General features: G+C 42.6%; 1 protein-coding gene across 1 annotated transcript in view; it reads right to left on the reverse strand.

Annotated features, from left to right (window-relative positions):
* LOC309415129 (rapamycin-insensitive companion of mTOR-like) overlaps nt 1-19,176 on the reverse strand; it is a gene marked incomplete at both ends in the record, with an annotated part of 100,242 nt that overhangs the window by 57,715 nt on the left and 23,351 nt on the right. The window contains 2 exons of the mRNA XM_082012576.1: nt 196-327; nt 15,893-15,957. Of these exons, the coding sequence (XP_081868702.1) occupies nt 196-327; nt 15,893-15,957 (197 nt within the window). The remainder of the gene's footprint in view (nt 1-195; nt 328-15,892; nt 15,958-19,176) is intronic.

Raw genomic sequence — 19,176 nt, forward strand, 5'->3', positions numbered from 1 at the left:
ATTAGCTGGTATGATGTATTACCCCTCTATTTTTAAAGGAGGGCGTTATTCATATTGAAGAAAAATTACCTTTATAAAGCTACATATCAAGAATGTAAGAGGATATGAAAAAACCTTTTCTCACCCATTTTAACCATGAAAAAAAAAGTGATTTAGAACTGTACAATTTACAAGAAGGAAGGAAGGGAAAATTACCTGGCTATCAAATAATCCACTTTCAACTTCAGCACCTTCTGGAGAATACTGGAGTCTCTAATGAGATAGCGGAGGGCTCGCAATCCTGCTGCTCGCACCTCCTTTGCTTCATTTAGTAAAGCTAACCGCAGACTACAATGAAGAAAAAGAAAAAAAGGGGAACAAACAATTAGTTGGCAGTAGGTAGACTTCACCATCTGATGTGCAGCTACTACCTACTCATTTAAAATAATAACTTTGATTTTTAAAGAGAAATATTCTGCATTAATTTTCTATCTTTGAGATATTCACCTGTACAGCTTAGAAAGCAAACCTTCACCCTGACAGCAGACGTAGACAATATATTAATCTGAAAAAGCCACAAAACAATTTTTTTTTTTTTAAGGAACAGTTTGTACTTCCCTGAAATTATATATGACCAAGACTTATGTGCAACTTGTTATTTGACAAAACAGCTGAGCACAATATTAGTCCTGAAAAGGTATTCTGGTTTAGTTACAATTTTCAAGAAAATTAAGAAGTGGAAAGTATTTCCTCCTCTGCCAGACTGCCAATCCATAAGCATGAGTCCTCAAAACAATGTCTTGACACCTAACAGAGACAAATTTGCACCGTGATTATATGCACCACTCACTAAAGATGTTATAGCACCAATATGTTTACATGAATTGTGAAAGTCGTAACTTAAGCAGCCCCACACAGCACATATTTCTACAGATTTAATTTCTACATATAACCAAAATGTATTTCTCTTTAGACAGATTTTTGAAAGCCTTTTGCTTGCACCAAGGCGAGCTTTCCTAAACGTAACTGTCATCATAATGTATTTTCCTAAATTTACTAGCTAGGTAAAAAGAAAGGAGATTTTGAAGACCTCCAGAGATGGAGTTTGAAAGTATTAAGTGACACACTGTCTGTTTGAAGGCCCTCAAAAGATTTGCCCCTCTTGCTTGACTACACAGGAAGAACAAAAAAAAAAAAAAACCAACAACAAAAAAAAAACCCACCCCACAAAAACAAAAAACCCCAACCACCACCAGAACCCCAACTCTCAGCCACATATTTTAGTAGGATTGTTTTAGTGGACATCTAAGAACGTAAATATTTCAGCCAGTGAGACTGAATTTAAACCTATACAGATTGATTTTTTTTTTTTTCTTTCTTATTCTTGGATGGTCATACATGGTAATCAGCTATTCCAAGGCCAAAAACTTCTGAATCTTTCTGCAGATCAGACAGCCTGTGTAAAAGGCAATATAACAGGAACCTACTTCCAGGCAATGTCTAGACGAAGTAGAAAGGCTGCAATACTATATGCAAATAAAGATGAACTGATTATTACTTTCAGCACCAAGTAGGGAATTACTTCAGAAAGACAATCATTGCTGTAATATCAAATATGATTCTTCACATAAAAAGTGCCACTAATTGTCTGTCTTTAAGCTGAGCTAGAAGCAAATAAGAAATAGATTCTCAATATTGTGATGTTAAGAAAAATTCTTCCTCTAAAAAAGCTGAACTAGGAGAGATTTATTTCCAAATCATGCAAGAAAAGCAGACAGAAGGAAAGACGAGTAACTCTTCAACTGTGTTGAGTAGATAATAGTATTCTTTATATCACGAATCATGCTTTGTTTCTAATGTTGCAGATTTGCAGAGATGGAAGTCCGAGGGATAAGCACGTCAGACTCAGTTGTTCTTGGTGATGTTTTTCTATTTGGACTTTTACTTCGCAATTTGCAATTGGTTTGTATATGCCAGTTTAAGACACTTCAGTGGAATTTCCTTTTAGGACAGAAGTTACCCATTACTCATTAAAACAGTGTCATTGATAGCCAAATACTGAATCTGGATTATTTTTTTTTTTTCCCCTCATCAAGTACATTACTTTTATATTTGAGAGGAAAACATCTCTTGAATGGCAGAACAAAACAATCTTTAGACAAATAGTTTCTCAAAAGCAATTAATTCTTTGAAAGCTACAACTCACAAGAAGAGGATATTCTTAATTTGTAGACAGAAGTTAATTTAGAATTGGCAACAGTGAAATCACAAAGGACAACATTATCATGAGATCCAACATCCAAAAGCAGAAGGGTCCAAAAAGGGATGTGTCACTATCTTTAAATAGTGAGAATGCAATGAAAATATATAGCTAGCCACAAAGACACAGCCCTAAAATAAAGGCCATAAAAATCCATAAAGGTCCAATGAAAGCAGTGACATATAGAAGTGTACAAGGCTGAACAAAAAACTCTCAATTAAAAACAAAAACTAAACAAAAAAACCCCACCAGTTAATGGCTGAACTGCAAAAACCTGAGAATGTAGCATGAGTAAAAAGAGAAACTTGACCTTATAAAGTCAATTAAGATATGCTACAGCAAGCAGAAAAAAAAAGTGTAGTAAAACCTACACACGTGTCTGTATGTGTCTGTGTGTTCTGACTTCTCAGCTGTACCACAAACAGAAAACTTAAAAAAATAATCAGACCTACTAGATAACCCAAAAGGAAAGGGAGAAGGAATGAAGCAAATAAGAAAAACAAGCACTTTCTTTGTACTAAGTCATTGCTTTAGAGCTCTGCATGAAGATTCCTATCCTAAAGTCTTTTTTATTATACTAAATATGAGTTAGACTAAGAAGCAAAAACGATGGAAGAACTGGAGGAAATTCGTCAGTAAGTACTGTCACTGGCCGACCAAGCTTCACATCTAAGTGTTTGTAAAGAACATTAACATGAACAATCTGCATATATTCACTAGCACCGTATTATAAATGGTAGCGGCCAAGACAGAGAAAAGGCAATCAATAGGTCTATACAAAAAGGATTCCAAAGCACATCCAGAGGACTGCTTATCATCCTGAAATCACCTTAAAATACAACTGTTTAGCCATGTGAAGCACCAAGCGTTTACACAAATTGCATTCTCCTAATATTTTGAAAGACTTGAAAGGATTTATTACAATAATGTATAAAAAGGCATAAGGTGTTGCTGAAGATTGTATTAAGGGATATAAAGAGGTTACAGGATGATGAAAAGTAGTTTCACAAATCAAAATCTGAAAAGATGAATTAAAAGAGCAGAGGTGAACAGAAGATTTGTATCCGGTTAAGTACTAGGTTCACAGTCTCCTTTTGTAGACACTATTCAATATAAAATTTGTGATTTGGAGAAAGGGGGGGGGAATACAGAGGGCAACATTGTTTATATTAACAAGAATAGAATGAGGTTATGAGAAACTTCAAGGGGACTTAAAAAGTATCTGTATGCATAGTTAACAAGACAGTGAAGAAAATTCAAGATTGTTAGATGTGAGTTACACATCAAGACAAAAAAAAGCATTATAAACCCATACTACGTGATTCTAAAATAGCTATCAGATCAAGAAAATTATTTTGATATGCACACTCCATGTGCATCTGTGGCTGAAAGAGCCAAAAAGACATCACGATTCTGTAAGAGAAAAAGTAAGCGCAGTACTACTTGCCCCAGTATTTTAAGTGTCACTGCAGAAATGAAGAGAACTTCCTAAGACAGCATTAAGGATGATAAATATTAAGACTGATAAAAAGTCTGGAAGAACTAACAAAGGGTGGAATAAGAAAGAATATTCATTATCTATTACAGAATTTTTTTTTTCTACCTTTTTCTAAAGCATCTCATCCACTCACCACAGAAAGATTAAAAATGGTTTTGACAAATCTCCAATACCATCAGGTAATTGTGAAAATTCTGAATTTTGCTTTTATGGCCAAAGCCTCTCGGCACATTACTAAATGACCTCAAAAGTTCAGGGCCTACCAACACTCCATTTTCTTCATGGCTCATGGCTTCCTCTCAGCTGTCAATGGTATGGTGCTCTGGGAACCAGCAAGACCCATTTACGCTGGGAATGACAACAAAATGTGTCAACTATTATCTCCATCTGCTGGCAGGAAGAAACTACAATCAGGCACCTGGACTAACAAAATACTAAAAAGAGAATGAGTTCTAAAAACCAGATCTTTAACTTGAGAATAGTTGTAATTATTGCAGACTACTATTGCAGACAATTGCAGACTAAAGACAACTGTCTTTAGTTTGGGTAAAAATTCTATCAAGGTTACTGATCCCAAAACCTAGAACTATATAGGAAATCTACAACTATTCTTGAAATCATTGATTCCCTTATAGTTTAATGCTTTAAGGTTAGCCATTCATACTTCACAAATGCAGAAAACTCACACAGTATTTTTTGCATCCAAATAACATTTCTCGTTTTCAAAGAAAACCAAGTTTGTTCTGCAGAACAAAAAGGTTTCCTAAAGGAAATTAAGATAACTTTGATAACATCAGCAGAGCAAATTACGGAACTTGCATATTATTTCCAAAGGAATATATGTACTTAGCCTACCTCAAGGTCATTTCCTAAATTAAGAAATTCAGTATTTGCAAGTTACTCAGAGTAGCTGTACAGCAAAATAACCTGCAAACAGAATACTACTGCAGAATGGCTATAACCCTATAGGGCAAAATGCTGACTAATTTTTTGAGAAACCATTTCTGGCATTTTTTTTTAATTAGAGGGCTATTTTTCTTCATGTGTCTGCTGAGAACAACATTTTTATCTGTTCCTGATCAATATCCTTAATTGTGTTTGGATTAGCAGATCTTTCTGCAAACTTTTTCCTATAAAAACAAATAATAGTATTTGTATAATCTTTTAAGACTTGTATTTAAAAATATTTGGTAAAAAACACTGAATTTTGAAGTTATACTCTTAAGTGTTGTTTAGTCTCACTATAAAACACTACTATAGATTACATAAATAAGATCAGAAGATGATAACCTATTAAAGCTCACAGCAAAATATGGATTCACAAAAACACTTAGTGGCATTTGTTAGCTCTAGCAAGGAAAATCAGTTCTACTAAAGAAAACAACTTACAACATTTCCACAAGAAAAAGTAGTTTTCCCAAAATTTTACTTAAAAAGTTACTACCTTTTCTAAAGTCAGATAACTAAACTGAAAGAACACTAAATCATATTAAATACCAGATCTTAGTTGTTTCTGCCACCAATGCTGACCCTTAAGGAAAAATTAACTAACATCTGTGCAAAAACACAGAACTCCCGGAAATCGGCATGTAGTTACTTTTGACTAGCAGAAATGGAAACAAAATATAGGAAAATTCCCCTTGAAAGTACATACACAGGGTGTTTTAGTAGCAAGGAAAGCGATGCTGCAAAGATATCTATTCACACCAAATCAACATAAAAAGTTTATCTTTAAATCCTGGTTCTATATGAAGAATATGCTCTAAATTCTGTACGAGCACATTTTTACTAAAGGTGCTTTCTACAAGTACTGAAACAGGTATTTTTTACATTTTTTCCCCGTGGTTTAAGCCTCAGTCGCCAACTAAGCACCACACAGACGCTTCCTCACCACCCCCTCCCCAGGTGGGATGGGGGAGAGAATCAGAAAAAAATCCTCATGGTTTGAGATAAAAATAGATTAATAGGACAGCAAAGAAAAAGGAAATAATAATAATAATGTTACTGATAAAGGAATATATAAAACCAAGTGATGCACAATGCAAAAACAGCTCACCAGGCAGTGACTGATAGCCCATCCCCAAGCAGTGATTCCTGCCCCCAGCCAACTCCAGTTTATATACTGAGCATGACGTTATATGGCAGGGAATATCTCTTTGGCCAGTTTGGGTCAGCTGTCCTGGCTGTGCCCCCTCCCAGCTTCTTGTGCACCTCCCCGCTGGAAGAGCATGGGAAGCTGAAAAGTCCTTGATTTACTATAAGCACTACAACTACTCAGCAACAACTAAAATCATCAGAGTATTACGAATATTATTCTCATACTAAATCCAAAACACAGCACTATACCAGCTATTAGGAAGAAAATTAACTCTATCCCAGATGAAACCAGGACAGTATCCACCCCTTATTCTCAACCATCTACATCATGCCCAGGTTCTACACTTTCCAATACATGCCAATTAATCATAGTCACTTTTCCTGTCTTTTGATATATACACATACAGATACCATTCCCTTAGTCTATGTGCCATCCCTGTAAAATGTCTGTTGAGTTCATTTGCTCCATGACTTTGGGCTCCATTCGTCATAACAGTCTCTCAGGGCAGGGGAGACGGCATGTGGTGCTGGACTGTTGCATGCTACATCTGGAGCTTGTAGCCGGTGTATCTGGGGCGGCCCGTGCCCACGGTCTGTGGGTTGAGACATCGATCTCAAAGTCGCTGGCCGCAAGATGCTGAAGCCAGTTCTGGTTCCATCACCACTGCACTTGGCTTGGTTTCATTAAAGTTCATTCCTCATTATTCTGTGTGACTCTTACTGTAATACGGTTCAAAAGGCATACAGCAAACATAGAAGTGATGACATATAGTATTAGGTAATAATTAACATAGTATAGTTCAAATCATTGGCAATTTTGACCCAAAATCAATTCTCCTTCAGGTACACATCGGACTTCCTCATCCTTCCACATCACCCACCAAGTGCACCCAGGTCCCTGGGCAAAGGCAATCCCACGAACGGGTTTGCCTTTGCCTGAGGCAGGAGTAACCCAGACTGTCTTCCCCAGCATATTTCTCACATGCACCACAGGGACTTTATCCCCTTCTACAGTACATAAGAGTTTTGATTGGGCAGGGCCAGCTCAACTGGCAGATCCCCTAGTGTTGACTAACCAGGTGGCTTTGGCTAAATGTTTATCCCAATGTTTGAATGTCCCGTCACCCATTGCTCTCAGTGTAGTCTTTAACAGTCCGTTGTATCGTTCAATTTTTCCGGAAGCTGGTGCATGAGAGGGGATGTGATACACCCACTCAATGCCGTGCTCTTTGGCCCAGGTGTCTATGAGGTTGGTTCAAAAATGAGTCCTGTTGTCTGACTCGATTCTTTCTAGGGTGCCATGTCGCCATAAGACTTGCTTTTCAAGGCCCAGGATAGTGTTCCGGGCGGTGGCATGGGGCACAGGGTATGTTTCCAGCCATCCGGTGGATGCTTCCACCATGGTAAGCACGTGGCGCTTGCCTTGGTGGGTTTGTGGAAGTGTGATATAGTCAATCTGCCAGGCCTCCCCATATTTCTATTTCAACCATTGTCCTCCATACCACAGAGGCTTTAACCACTTGGCTTGCTTGACTGAAGCACGTCTTTCACATTCACGGAGAACCTGCGCACTAGTGTCCATGGTCAAGTCCACCCCTCAATCATGAGCCCATCGATACGTTGCATCTCTTCCCTGATGGCATGAGGTGTCATGGGCCCACCGAGCTATAAATAATTCACCCTTATGTTGCCAGTCCAGATCCACCTGAGCCACTTGGATCTTAGCAGCCTGATCCACCTGATGGTTGTTTTGATGTTCTTCAGCAACTCAAATCTTGGGTATGTGAGCATCTATGCGACATACTTTTACAACCAGGTTCTCTAGTCGGGCAGCAATACCTTGCCATAATTCAGCAGCCCAGATGGGTTTGCCTCTGCGCTGCCAGTTGGTCTGTTTCCATTGCTGCAGCCACCCCCACAGAGCATTTGCCACCATCCATGAGTAGGTATAGAGATAGAATATTGGCCATTTTTCTCGTTCACCAATATCTAAAGCCAGCTGGATGGCTTTCACCTCTGCAAACTGACTTGATTCCCCTTGTCCTTCAGCAGCTTCTGTGACTTCTCGTATGGGACTCTATAATAGCAGCTTTCCACCTTTGATGTTCCCATACAGTATGACAGGACCCATCAGGGAACAGGGTATACTGCTTTTCATTTTCTGAGAGTTTATTATGCGGTGGAACCTCTTCAGCACGCATCACCTCCTCCTCCGGCAATATTCCAAAATCTTTGCCTTCTGGCCAGTCCATGATCACTTCCAAGATTCTTGGGCGACTGGGGTTTCCTATTTGAGCCTGCTGTGTCATCAGTGCGATCCACTTACTCCACGTAGCATCAGTCACATGATGTGTAGAGGGGACCCTCCCTTTGAACATCCAGCCCAGCACTGGCAGTCGGGGTGCCAGGAGGAGCTGTGCTTCAGTACCAACCACTTCTGAGGCAGCTCGAACTCCTTCATATGCTGCCAATATAACTTTGTCAGTTGGAGTACAGCAGGCCTCAGATCCCCTATATCCCCGAATCCAAAACCCTAAGGGTCGACCCCGAGTCTCTCCTGGTGCTTTCTGTCAGAGACTCCAGGTAGGGCCATTCTCCCTGGCTGCCATGTAGAGCACATTTTTAACATCTTGTCCTGCCCAGACCGGCCCAAGGGCTACAGCATGACCTATTTCCTGTTCAATTTGTTCAAAGGCTTGTCGTTGCTCAGGGTCCCATTTAAAATCGTTCTCCTTCCGGGTCACTTGATAGAGAGGGCTTACAATAAGACTGTACTGGGGAATATGCATTCTCCAGAACCCCACAATGCCCAAAAAAGCTTGTGTTTCCATTCTGCTAGTCATTGGGGACATACTGTTAATTTGTTGATCACATCCATTGGGATCTGACAATGTCCATCTTGACATTTTATTCCTAAAAACTGGATCTCCTGTGCAGGTCCTTTGACCTTACTTTATGGCAAAAACAGTTTTCAGAAGGATTTGGATTATTTTCTTTCCTTTTTGAAAAACTTCTGCTGTGTTGCCCCAAACGATGATGTCATCAGTGTATTGCAGGTGTTCCAGAGCTTCACCCTGTTTCAGTGCAGTCTGGATCAGTCCATGGCAAATGGTAGGGCTGTGTTTCCACCCCTGGGGCAGTCTATTCCAAGTGTACTGGACACACCTCCAAGTGAAAGCAAACTGTGGCCTGCACTCCGCTGCCAAATATCAATTGTGCAATCGTTAGTGATATCAATTGTGGTATACCACTTGGCTACCTTTGACTCCAGTTCGTATTGAAGTTCTAGCATGTCCGGCACAGCAGCACTCAGTGGTGGTGTGACTTCATTCAGGCCATGATAGTTTCCTGTTAGTCTCCACTCTCCATTAGACTTTCGCACTGGCCATATGGGGCTGTTAAAGGGTGAGCGAGTCTTGCTGATCACTCCTTGGCTCTCCAGTCAAACAATCAACTTACGGATGGGGGTCAGGGAGTCTCGGTTGATGCAATATTGCCACTGGTGCACTGTTGTGGTAGCCATTGGCACCTGTTGTTCTTTGACCCTCAGCAGCCCCACCACAGAAGGGTCCTCTCTGAGAGACCAGGCAAGGTGGACAGCTGTTTAATTTCTTCTGTCTCCAAGGCAGCTATACCAAAAGCCCACCGGTACCCTTTTGGGCCCTTGAAATACCCTCTCCTGAGGTAGTCTATGTCCAGGATGCACGGAGCCTCTGGGCCAGTCACAATGGGGTGCTTCTGCCACTCATTCCCAGTTAGGCTCACTTCGGCCTCCAGTACAGTCAGCTGTTGGGATCCTCCTGTCACTCCAGAAATACAGATGGGTTCTGCCCCTTCATAGCTTGATGGCATTAGGGTACATTGTGCACCGGTGTCCACTAAAGCCTTATATTCCTGTGGGTCTGATGTGCCAGGCCATCGAATCCACACAGTCCAATAAACCCGGTTATCCCTCTCCTCTGCCTGGCTGGAGGCAGGGCCCCTCTAGTCCTGGTCATAGTGGCCGTTATTCACTTCTTGTGAATACAAATCAGAACTCCCTCTATTAAGACTGGAAGTCAGACCAGCCATTCTAGTCTATCTGGGAAACTGCCCACTGGAGATGCAGTTTTCCTGGAAGAAATCCCTTTTGTGATCGTTTCCCCTTGCAACTCACATACCCATGCCTCTAAGGTCAAGGTAGATTTTTCCATCCCACTTCCTCATGTCCTCTCTGTGGTCACGCAGGTAAAACCACAGGGTGGCCAAAGGTGTGTACCCCTTATATCCTCTGTCTTGAGCTGAATAACGCTTACTCCGAACAGCTGAGATACTGGTTCTTACAGGTAGGGAGTTATATATATTCTGTGAGTTGCTGGAACTCCTGGAACAGTTTTTCAAACAGGTTTTCAGACTTGTCAGATAGTTTCTCCACAGCCGAGACACAGGCCCATAGGGAGGAGGAGAGACTTTCCTTGTATTACTGGAGTTGGCCAGCCAATTCATCCACCATTGGTCCCTCTCCATCTTTCCAGATCATTACTGCTAATGAGTTGGCTTACAACAATGGTGCGCTCCATACAAACCTCCACCATGTGGGTCATGTGCATTGGACTTCATTTGGATCTGTGTTGTCCGGGTCATCATAAATCACCTCTACCACAGTTAATTCCCTCAGATACTGGATACCTTTCTCCATGGTGGTCCACTTGCCTGGGTGACATAGAACATCTTCCTTGAAGATGGCAGGCACTGTGACTACTCCAACCCCTGTGGCAGGCACTGCCACTACTCCAACTCCCACGGCGGGCACTGCCACTACTCCAACCCCCACGGCGGGCACTGTAGCTACTCAGACTGTTGCAGCTGAACCAGAGATCCAGTTTTTAGGAATAAAATGGCAAGATGGACGTCGACAGATCCCAACGGATGTGATCAACAAAATAACAGCTATGTCTCCACCAACTAGCAAAAAAGAAACACAAGCATTTTTGGGTGTTGTGGGTTTCTGGAGAATGCATATTCCAAATTACAGTCTGATTGTAAGCCCTCTTTATCAAGTGACCCGGAAGAAGAATGATTTTAAATGGGGCCCTGAGCAACGACAAGCCTTCGAACAAATCAAACAGGAGATAGTTCATGCCGTAGCCCTCGGGCCAGTCCGGGCAGGACAAGATGTTAAAAATGTGCTCTACACGGCAGCCGGGGAGAATGGCCCTACCTGGAGTCTCTGGCAGAAGGCACCAGGAGAGACTCGAGGTCGACCTCTAGGGTTTTGGAGTCGAGGATATAGGGGATCTGAGTCCCACTATACTCCAACTGAAAAGGAGATATTGGCGGCATACGAAGGAGTTCAAGCTGCCTCAGAAGTGGTTGGTACTGAAGCACAGCTCCTCCTGGCACCCCGACTGCCGGTGCTGGGCTGGATGTTCAAAGGGAGGGTCCCCTCTACACATCATGCGACTGATGCTACGTGGAGTAAGTGGGTCGCGCTTATTACACAGCGGGCTCGAATAGGAAACCTTAATCGCCCGGGAATCTTGGAAGTGATCATGGACTGGCCAGAAGGCAAAGATTTTGGAATATCACCGGAAGAGGAGGTGGCGCGTGCTGAAGAGGCTCCACCATATAATGAACTGCCAGAGAACGAAAGGCAATATGCCCTGTTCACTGATGGGTCCTGTCGTGTTGTAGGCAAACATCGAAGGTGGAAAGCTGCTGTATGGAGCCCTATACGACGAGTTGCAGAAGTGGCTGAAGGACAAGGTGAATCAAGTCAGTTTGCAGAGGTGAAAGCCATCCAGCTGGCTTTAGATATTGCCGAACGAGAAAAATGGCCAGTACTCTATCTTTATACTGACTCATGGATGGTACCAAATGCTCTATGGGGGTGGCTGCAGCAATGGAAGCAGAGCAACTGGCAACGCAGAGGCAAGCCCATCTGGGCTGCTGAATTGTGGCAAGATATTGCTGCCCGACTAGAGAATCTCGTCATAAAAGTACGTCACGTAGATGCTCACGTACCCAAGAGTCGGGCCACCGAAGAACATCAAAACAACCATCAGGTGAATCAGGCTGCTAAGATCCAAGTGGCTCAGGTGGATCTGGACTGGCAACATAAGGGTGAATTATTTATAGCTCGGTGGGCCCATGACACCTCAGGCCATCAGGGAAGAGATGCAACATATAGATGGGCTCGGGATCAAGGGGTGGACCTGACCATGGATGCTATTGCACAGGTTATCCATGAATGTGAAACCTGCGCTGCGATCAAACAAGCCAAGCGGTTAAAGCCTCTCTGGTATGAAGGACGATGGTTGAAATATAAATATGGGGAGGCCTGGCAGATTGACTATATCACACTTCCACAAACTCGCCAAGGCAAGCGCTATGTGCTTACCATGGTGGAAGCAACCACCGGATGGCTGGAAACATACCCTGTGCCCCATGCCACCGCCCGGAACACTATCCTGGGCCTTGAAAAGCAAGTCTTATGGCGACATGGCACCCCCGAAAGAATTGAGTCAGACAATGGGACTCATTTCCGAAACAACCTCATAGACACCTGGGCCAAAGAGCACGGCATTGAGTGGGTGTATCATATCCCCTATCATGCACCAGCTTCCGGAAAAATTGAACGATACAACGGACTGTTAAAGACTACACTGAGAGCAATGGGTGATGGGACACTCAAAAATTGGGATAAACATTTAGCCAAAGCCACCTGGTTAGTCAACACTAGGGGATCTACTAATAGAGCCGGCCCTGCCCAATCAAAACTTCTACGTACTGTAGAAGGGGATAAAGTCCCTGTGGTGCATGTGAGAAACATGCTGGGGAAGACAGTCTGGGTTACTCCTGCCTTAGGAAAAGGCAAACCCGTTCGTGGGATTGCCTTTGCCCAGGGACCTGGGTGCACTTGGTGGGTAATGCGGAAGGATGGGGAAGTCCGATGTGTACCTCAAGGAGACTTGATTTTGGGTGAAAACAGTCAATGATTTGAATTGTATTATGTTAATTGTTCAGTATGACATTACTACTATGGCTGCTATCTACCATATCAATGGTATTATAGTAAGAATCACCCAGACTGATGAAGAATGAGCCTCACTGAAACCAAGCAACGTGCAGCAGTGATGAAACCAGAACTGGCTTCAGCAGGTTGCGCCCAACAAATCCCTCGAGATCGACATCTTCGACCTGCAGATCATGGACATGGACCGTGCCAGATGACAATCCAACACCACATACCATCTCCCCTGCCCTGAGAGACTGCTATGATGGATGAAGCCCAGAGTCATGGACTGACTGAACTCCATAGACATTTTAAGTGATGGCCCATGGACTAAGAGAGTGATATCTGTGTGTATATATTAAAAGACAGGAAGAGTAATAATGAATAATTGGAATGTATTGAAAAGTATAGGACCCGGGCATGACGTAAATGGTATGGAATAAGGGGTGGATACTGTCCTGGTTTCAGCCAGGATAGAGCTGGTTTTCCTCACAGAAGCTAATGTGAGACTGTGTTTTGGATTTGGGATGAGGAACTGTTGATAATGTGCTGATGTTTTGGGTTGTTGCTGAGCCGTCAAGGACAGTCCAGCTTCTCGTGCTGGCCTGCCAGCGAGCAGGCTGGGGGTGCACGGGGAGCTGGGAGGGGACACAGCCGGGACAGCTGACCCAGACTGGCCAAAGAGATATTCCCTACCATACGACGTCATGCCCAGTACATAAACTGGAGTTGGCCGGGGGGGCGGAAATCGCTGCTCGGGGACGGGCTGTCGATCACGGGGTGGTGAGCAATTTCTGTATTGGGCATCACTTGTTCTTGTACATTCCTTTGTTGGTATTATCATTATTGTTCCCTTCTTTCTTTCTGTCCTATTAAACCGTGTTTATCTCAACCCACGAGGTTTTTCCTAATTCTCTCCCCTGTCCCACTGCGGGAGGGGGAGTGAGCGAGCGGCTGCGTGGTGCTTAGTTGCCAGCTGGGGCTAAACCACGACAGATACCTTTCCTTCACACCCGACAGGAGTCGCCTCCAGAGGCTGAAGACTCGTGCACCTTTTCCAATTGCTTTGTCAATGCCCCCTTTCCCTAGAAAGGGATCCCAGCTGCTTGGCTTCCCTACCCTTTAATTCCAGGCTACTGGCCCTGTTATCCCAGCATCGGAGCAGCCAGGTGACAATGTGCTCACCTGGATGATGGCTGAAATTCTGTTGCATATCTCATGGCTCACTCAGGGATAGGGATCAGGTGGTTACCGCCTCTTTTATGAGTTCTTCCTCTGCCTCCTCCCCGAGCAGCAGCCGCCTTTCTTCCCTCTTCTCTTCTCATGATGGCCCTGCTTCAGAGTAGTCTGTCTCCTCCATTTCTTCCTCCTGCTCCCTCTTAGAAGAAGGTCCTTCATCCCTTACTAAACAAGCTGACGTCTGCTTCAAGATTTCTTCTTTTGTACAGGGTCAACTGATACTGGCATGGGTTGATTCTTTGGTTCAGCTGCAGTGCCTGTCACGGGGGTTGGAGTATCCGCAGTGCCTGTTGCATTGTTGTCAGATCAAAGGGAAGAGAGGGTCTCTGGAAGGTACTAAATAGTGTTGAACAGGGCTCAGTAGGCATGGGCCAGGCCCCAGCACATTGCAATGATTTGTGTCTCCTTGGAACTGCCAGGGCGACAGCATACTCCTTCCAAATATTCTGCTAGTTTATCAGGATTCTGCACTTGTTCGGGAGTGAAGTTCCAAACACTGGAGGTGCCCACCGTCCTGGGCATTTGCCCATGCTGTTCCACACACCCTGCCATTCATAACTATCCAGCCTTGGGGTAGATCTCTGGGTGATATTCTTAAATTGCTTGCTAACGTTAGACAAGACCTAAACAATATTCCCCAGAAGTACCAATAGAAGTATTTTAACTACCCAAGTGTGTTGAAGACACTGAAAAGTTATTGTAATGGTAGAAGGCAGTGAAGGTGCCATCCTGCATTTCTTCCATAAAACAAACTTTCAGAGGAAGAAATATAATTGCTAATTGTCTCCACAAGAGAGTACCCGAAATACAGTAACGGCTTTAGTACAGAGCTCAGATACCACGTTAAGCTCAAGGTCAGTGTCCTAAAAACAAATCTCGCGGGCGAGACATTACTAATCATCGCAGAGTACAGCAGCCTGCAGAAGCCAACACCCATCTTTAACATGTACAGCAAGGACGAGAGCATGATGCAAATCAAATAAACCAATATCGTGATCCAGAACTGTTAACAGATATAAATCCCTTAGTACACTCTGACTGATCTGTTATTATCTCAAACCCTTTGAGCTCCACGTCGGGCACCAAAAAGGACTGTCGTCGTTTAGCCCCAGACAACAACTAAGCACCACGCAGCTGCTCGCTTGCCACCCACCCCCCCCCAGGTGGGATGGGGGGGGGAAATCAGAAAAATATTTGCAGGTTGAGATAAAAGCAGGTTAATAGGACAGCAAAGGAAGAGGAAATAAATAAATAAATAGATAAATAAATAATAATAATGGAATATACAAAAACAAGGGATGCACAACCACCTGGTGATCAGTAGCCCATCCCTGGCAGGGAATATCTCTTTGGCCAGTTTGGGTCAGCTGTCCTGGCTATTCCCCCTCCCAGCTTCTTGTGCACCTTCTCACTGGCAGAGCATGGGAAGCTGAAGAGTCCCTGACTTAGTATAAACACTACAACTACTTAGCAACAACTAAAATCATCAGGGTGTTACCAACATTATTCTCATACTAAATCCAAAACACAGCACTATACCAGCTATTAGGAAGAAAATTAACTCTATCCCAGCTGAAACCATGACAGTGAGGAATATAATTAAAGAAATCTATACTTTAACTTGAAGGGGATTTTCCCTTCTTTGCCTGAAATCATATAATGTATTTGATTTTACTCTTTAAAATATTTGTAGGGTGCATTATGAAATTTCAAAACACATTAGAACTACAAAAATACTAGCTCAAAAGTACAAATAAAATTAATTGTTCTAGGTGCAATTAAATCAAAGTACCCTAGTATTGCTCTAGCGCTCCTTACTACTTACCATATTATGATGGTGTCATACGTAAAACCTAGCTTTTCTTCAGCATGGCCAGTATTACAAAGAAGCTGAAAATAAAAGGAAACATCTATTACTTAAGTCTTTAAAAATGACTATGTAAAACTGAAGATTTCTGGCAATGGTTTCAAAGAAAACTGAGGAATTTAATTCATGGCAAGGGGAAACTTACCAACTTCAGGCTTCACTGACAATTTCTGCTGTTAGTATTCTATGCCTATACATGTCAGACACACACAAACCTGTGGTGCCTCATACTAGAGAAAAGATTGCACAGTTGTGTAGGCTGCCTACTGGTCAATTTTTCAATTCCAGATTGCTCCTCTTTAAGCTCTTTTCAGAAAAGCCATTAGTTGCGCACTTGGTCACCTGAGCAGAGATGAAAAAGATTGAATTCAAAGCACATCTGCATTCAAAAAGAGGGCTTGGGTGAGTTTTGAAGCAAAGATTGACACTGATGGTCCACAGTCATCTTTTGCCACAGTAGCACAGGCACAGAAAAAAGGCACCATCCAGTGCCCCATAACTGACATTCAGCCTGGCCTGCCATAGATCCATAGGTCAGTGGAAAGGTTGATTTTATGCACTCAAAAGGACACTCAAACTGTCGTAAATTCTGAACGTTTCAACCATATCTGTCCATATTGAGCACAAGAAGAAAGAACTGCGCTTACAAAAGTGCAGTTTTTACATCCAAAACCAATCTTAAAAGGCGCAATCTAGTGCGTGGCTATGTTTTAGCCCCTTGAGAAAAGGAAAACTGTCTCTTCTGCAAGAGAAGCTGATGCTGTTCTCCTTTACAAGAGCAGCAAAGAAATCCCTTGTAATCTCATTTACTACAGCTAGCTAAAATTATGAAATACTTAATATTAAGTCCAAATCCCAAAGCACTTTTCCAAGCACTTCCAAAAACTCAAGTGACTAATACAGATTACAATTGCTTTGCACTTTGTCTTTTTCAAAAAAGGTTCAGTTTTGCATTCAGTTCTGAGCCAGTGCAGTATTAACAGTTTCTCCTCAGTGAGGAATTCAGTAAGTGTTTGTACCAACTAGTGAATACCCCCGTTCTAAAATTATTACAATATATCAAACTCTGCGCCATGTTCATGCTCTGTGCAAAGTGCAAGGTCCTGCACCTGGGTCAGAGGAACCCCCAGTATCAACACAGGCTGGGGGATGAAGGGATTGAGAGCAGCCCTGCAGAGAAGGACTTGGGGGTACTGGTAGCTGAAAAGCTGGACATGAGCCAGCAATGTGTGCTTGCAGGTCAGAAGGCCAACCATATCCTGGGCTGCATCAAAAGAAGCGTGGCCAGCAGGTCGAGGGAGGTAATTCTGACCCTCTACTCCACTCTGGTGAGACCCCACCTGGAGTACTGCATCCAGCTCTGGAGCCCTCAGCACAGGAAAGACATGGACCTGTTGGAGTGGGTGCAGAGGAGGGCCACAAAAATCATCAGAGGGATGGAACACCTCTCCTTATGAGGACAGGCTGAGAGAGTTGGGGTAGTTCAGCCTGGAGAAGAGAAGGCTCCAGGGAGACCTTATTGCAGCCTTCCAGTACTTAAAGGGGGCTTATGAGAAAGATGGGGACAGACAGGCTACTGTAAGTTGAAATATTTAATGTGTTCTACTGTTCACCTCCACCTGAAAAATCAGCATACTGCACAGAAACTCTTGATTTTAAGTAAACCCATTTTATTAGCATGAAGATTTATATTGAAACACTTAGGTTTATGTTCAACAAGTACAAATTCTTCCAAGGACCACATTACAGTGTTGTTTGTTGTGGGGTTTTTTTAAACCACAATTATTTTTCATATTGTGAGAAAAATGCATAGCAGTAATGCTGAAATCCGAAGTTTTTAATGAGATCTATTATTAAATTGGCCTGGATCAGCTCCATATTTGGGATTTTGCATTTTTAACAGTGGCTATAATCCAAGATGATTATAAAACCTAAGGAAAGTTATTATACAACCTGTTTCCCCCCACCTTTCAAATTTAAGTGATAATAAAACTAGGCAATTATGAAAAACTAGGCATTTACTGGTTATGACAGTATGTCACTTCCTAGCATCAATCTATTTTTATGCCATGTTCTTGGACTGCCTAAGGCCACCACTGCTGCTTCAGCATTTCTATTGACAAGTTATAAACTCTAAAAATTGGCTGGCAGTATAAGCAAAACAGTGTGATAAGACAGTGAGTAAAAACAGTTCCTTGTTCAGTTTCAGACAAGTACGTCAATAGTTGTTTAGGCTCATCATTTATACGTCTAAACCTTTCCCCTTCATTCCACCTCGGACACAAATGAGAAATCCTAATTTAACATACCAGATTATCTTCAACAGTCTTTTTTCCTAAAAAAAACAAAACCAAAAACAAAACAAAAAACCACACCCACAAAAAAACACACCACCAAACAAAAAAACACACACACACAAAAACCCAACAACAAACAGAATTATAATTCTGATGTAGGAAAAAAAATTTCTGAGAAAGCTGCTATTGTGTGGAGCGTGAGTGCATTTTTGAAGCGAGTCCCCTGTCATCACACTTACCATGCTTTGGTTTGCATCTTGAGCAGTCCTGAGATGAACCACAGGAGGTCAACAGCATACACAAATTGAGCGCACACAGAGACCATTCAAATTTATATTTAACAGAACAGTCACAGCAATTAATAGGCAAAAGGATGTTATTATTCCATGTGTCCAAAATGTAATTATTATACTGTAATTTTGGAAATACAGTTTGAACAATCACTGGTAATATTTAGTAGTCTCCTCATATAGTAGATCTTAGTCTTAAGAGAAGCCCTTACTGAAACTGCGTCCTCTGGATTTAGACCCATTAGCTCTCCATGTTTGTTCCACAGCTGAGTGCCCCTAAGCAGATATTCTTTTCCTATCTGCTACATATTTCATCATGAGGTATCAAGTTTTGCCCATAGTGATATACAGCTATTTGGATGAATGTTACAGTCAGTCAATACTATATTCAGATTCTAAGATACATGGGTTTTGCAAAGGACAGACAAGACCCTAAAAAAAGGGTTGTGGCCAGCGGCGCAGAGTCCAGTTGGAGGCCTGTAGCTAGTGATGTTGCCCAGGGATCAGTACTGGGTCCGGTTCTGTTCAACATCTTCATCAATGGCCTAGACGAAGGGTTGGAATGCACCCTCAGCAAGTGTGCTGATGATACAAAACTGGGAGGAGTGGCTGATACACCAGGGGGCTGTGCTGCCATTCAATGGGATCTGGACAG

The sequence above is a fragment of the Phaethon aethereus genome (assembly GCF_964289735.1).
Source record: "Phaethon aethereus genome assembly, chromosome: W".
In the NCBI taxonomy this organism is placed as follows: domain Eukaryota; kingdom Metazoa; phylum Chordata; class Aves; order Phaethontiformes; family Phaethontidae; genus Phaethon; species Phaethon aethereus.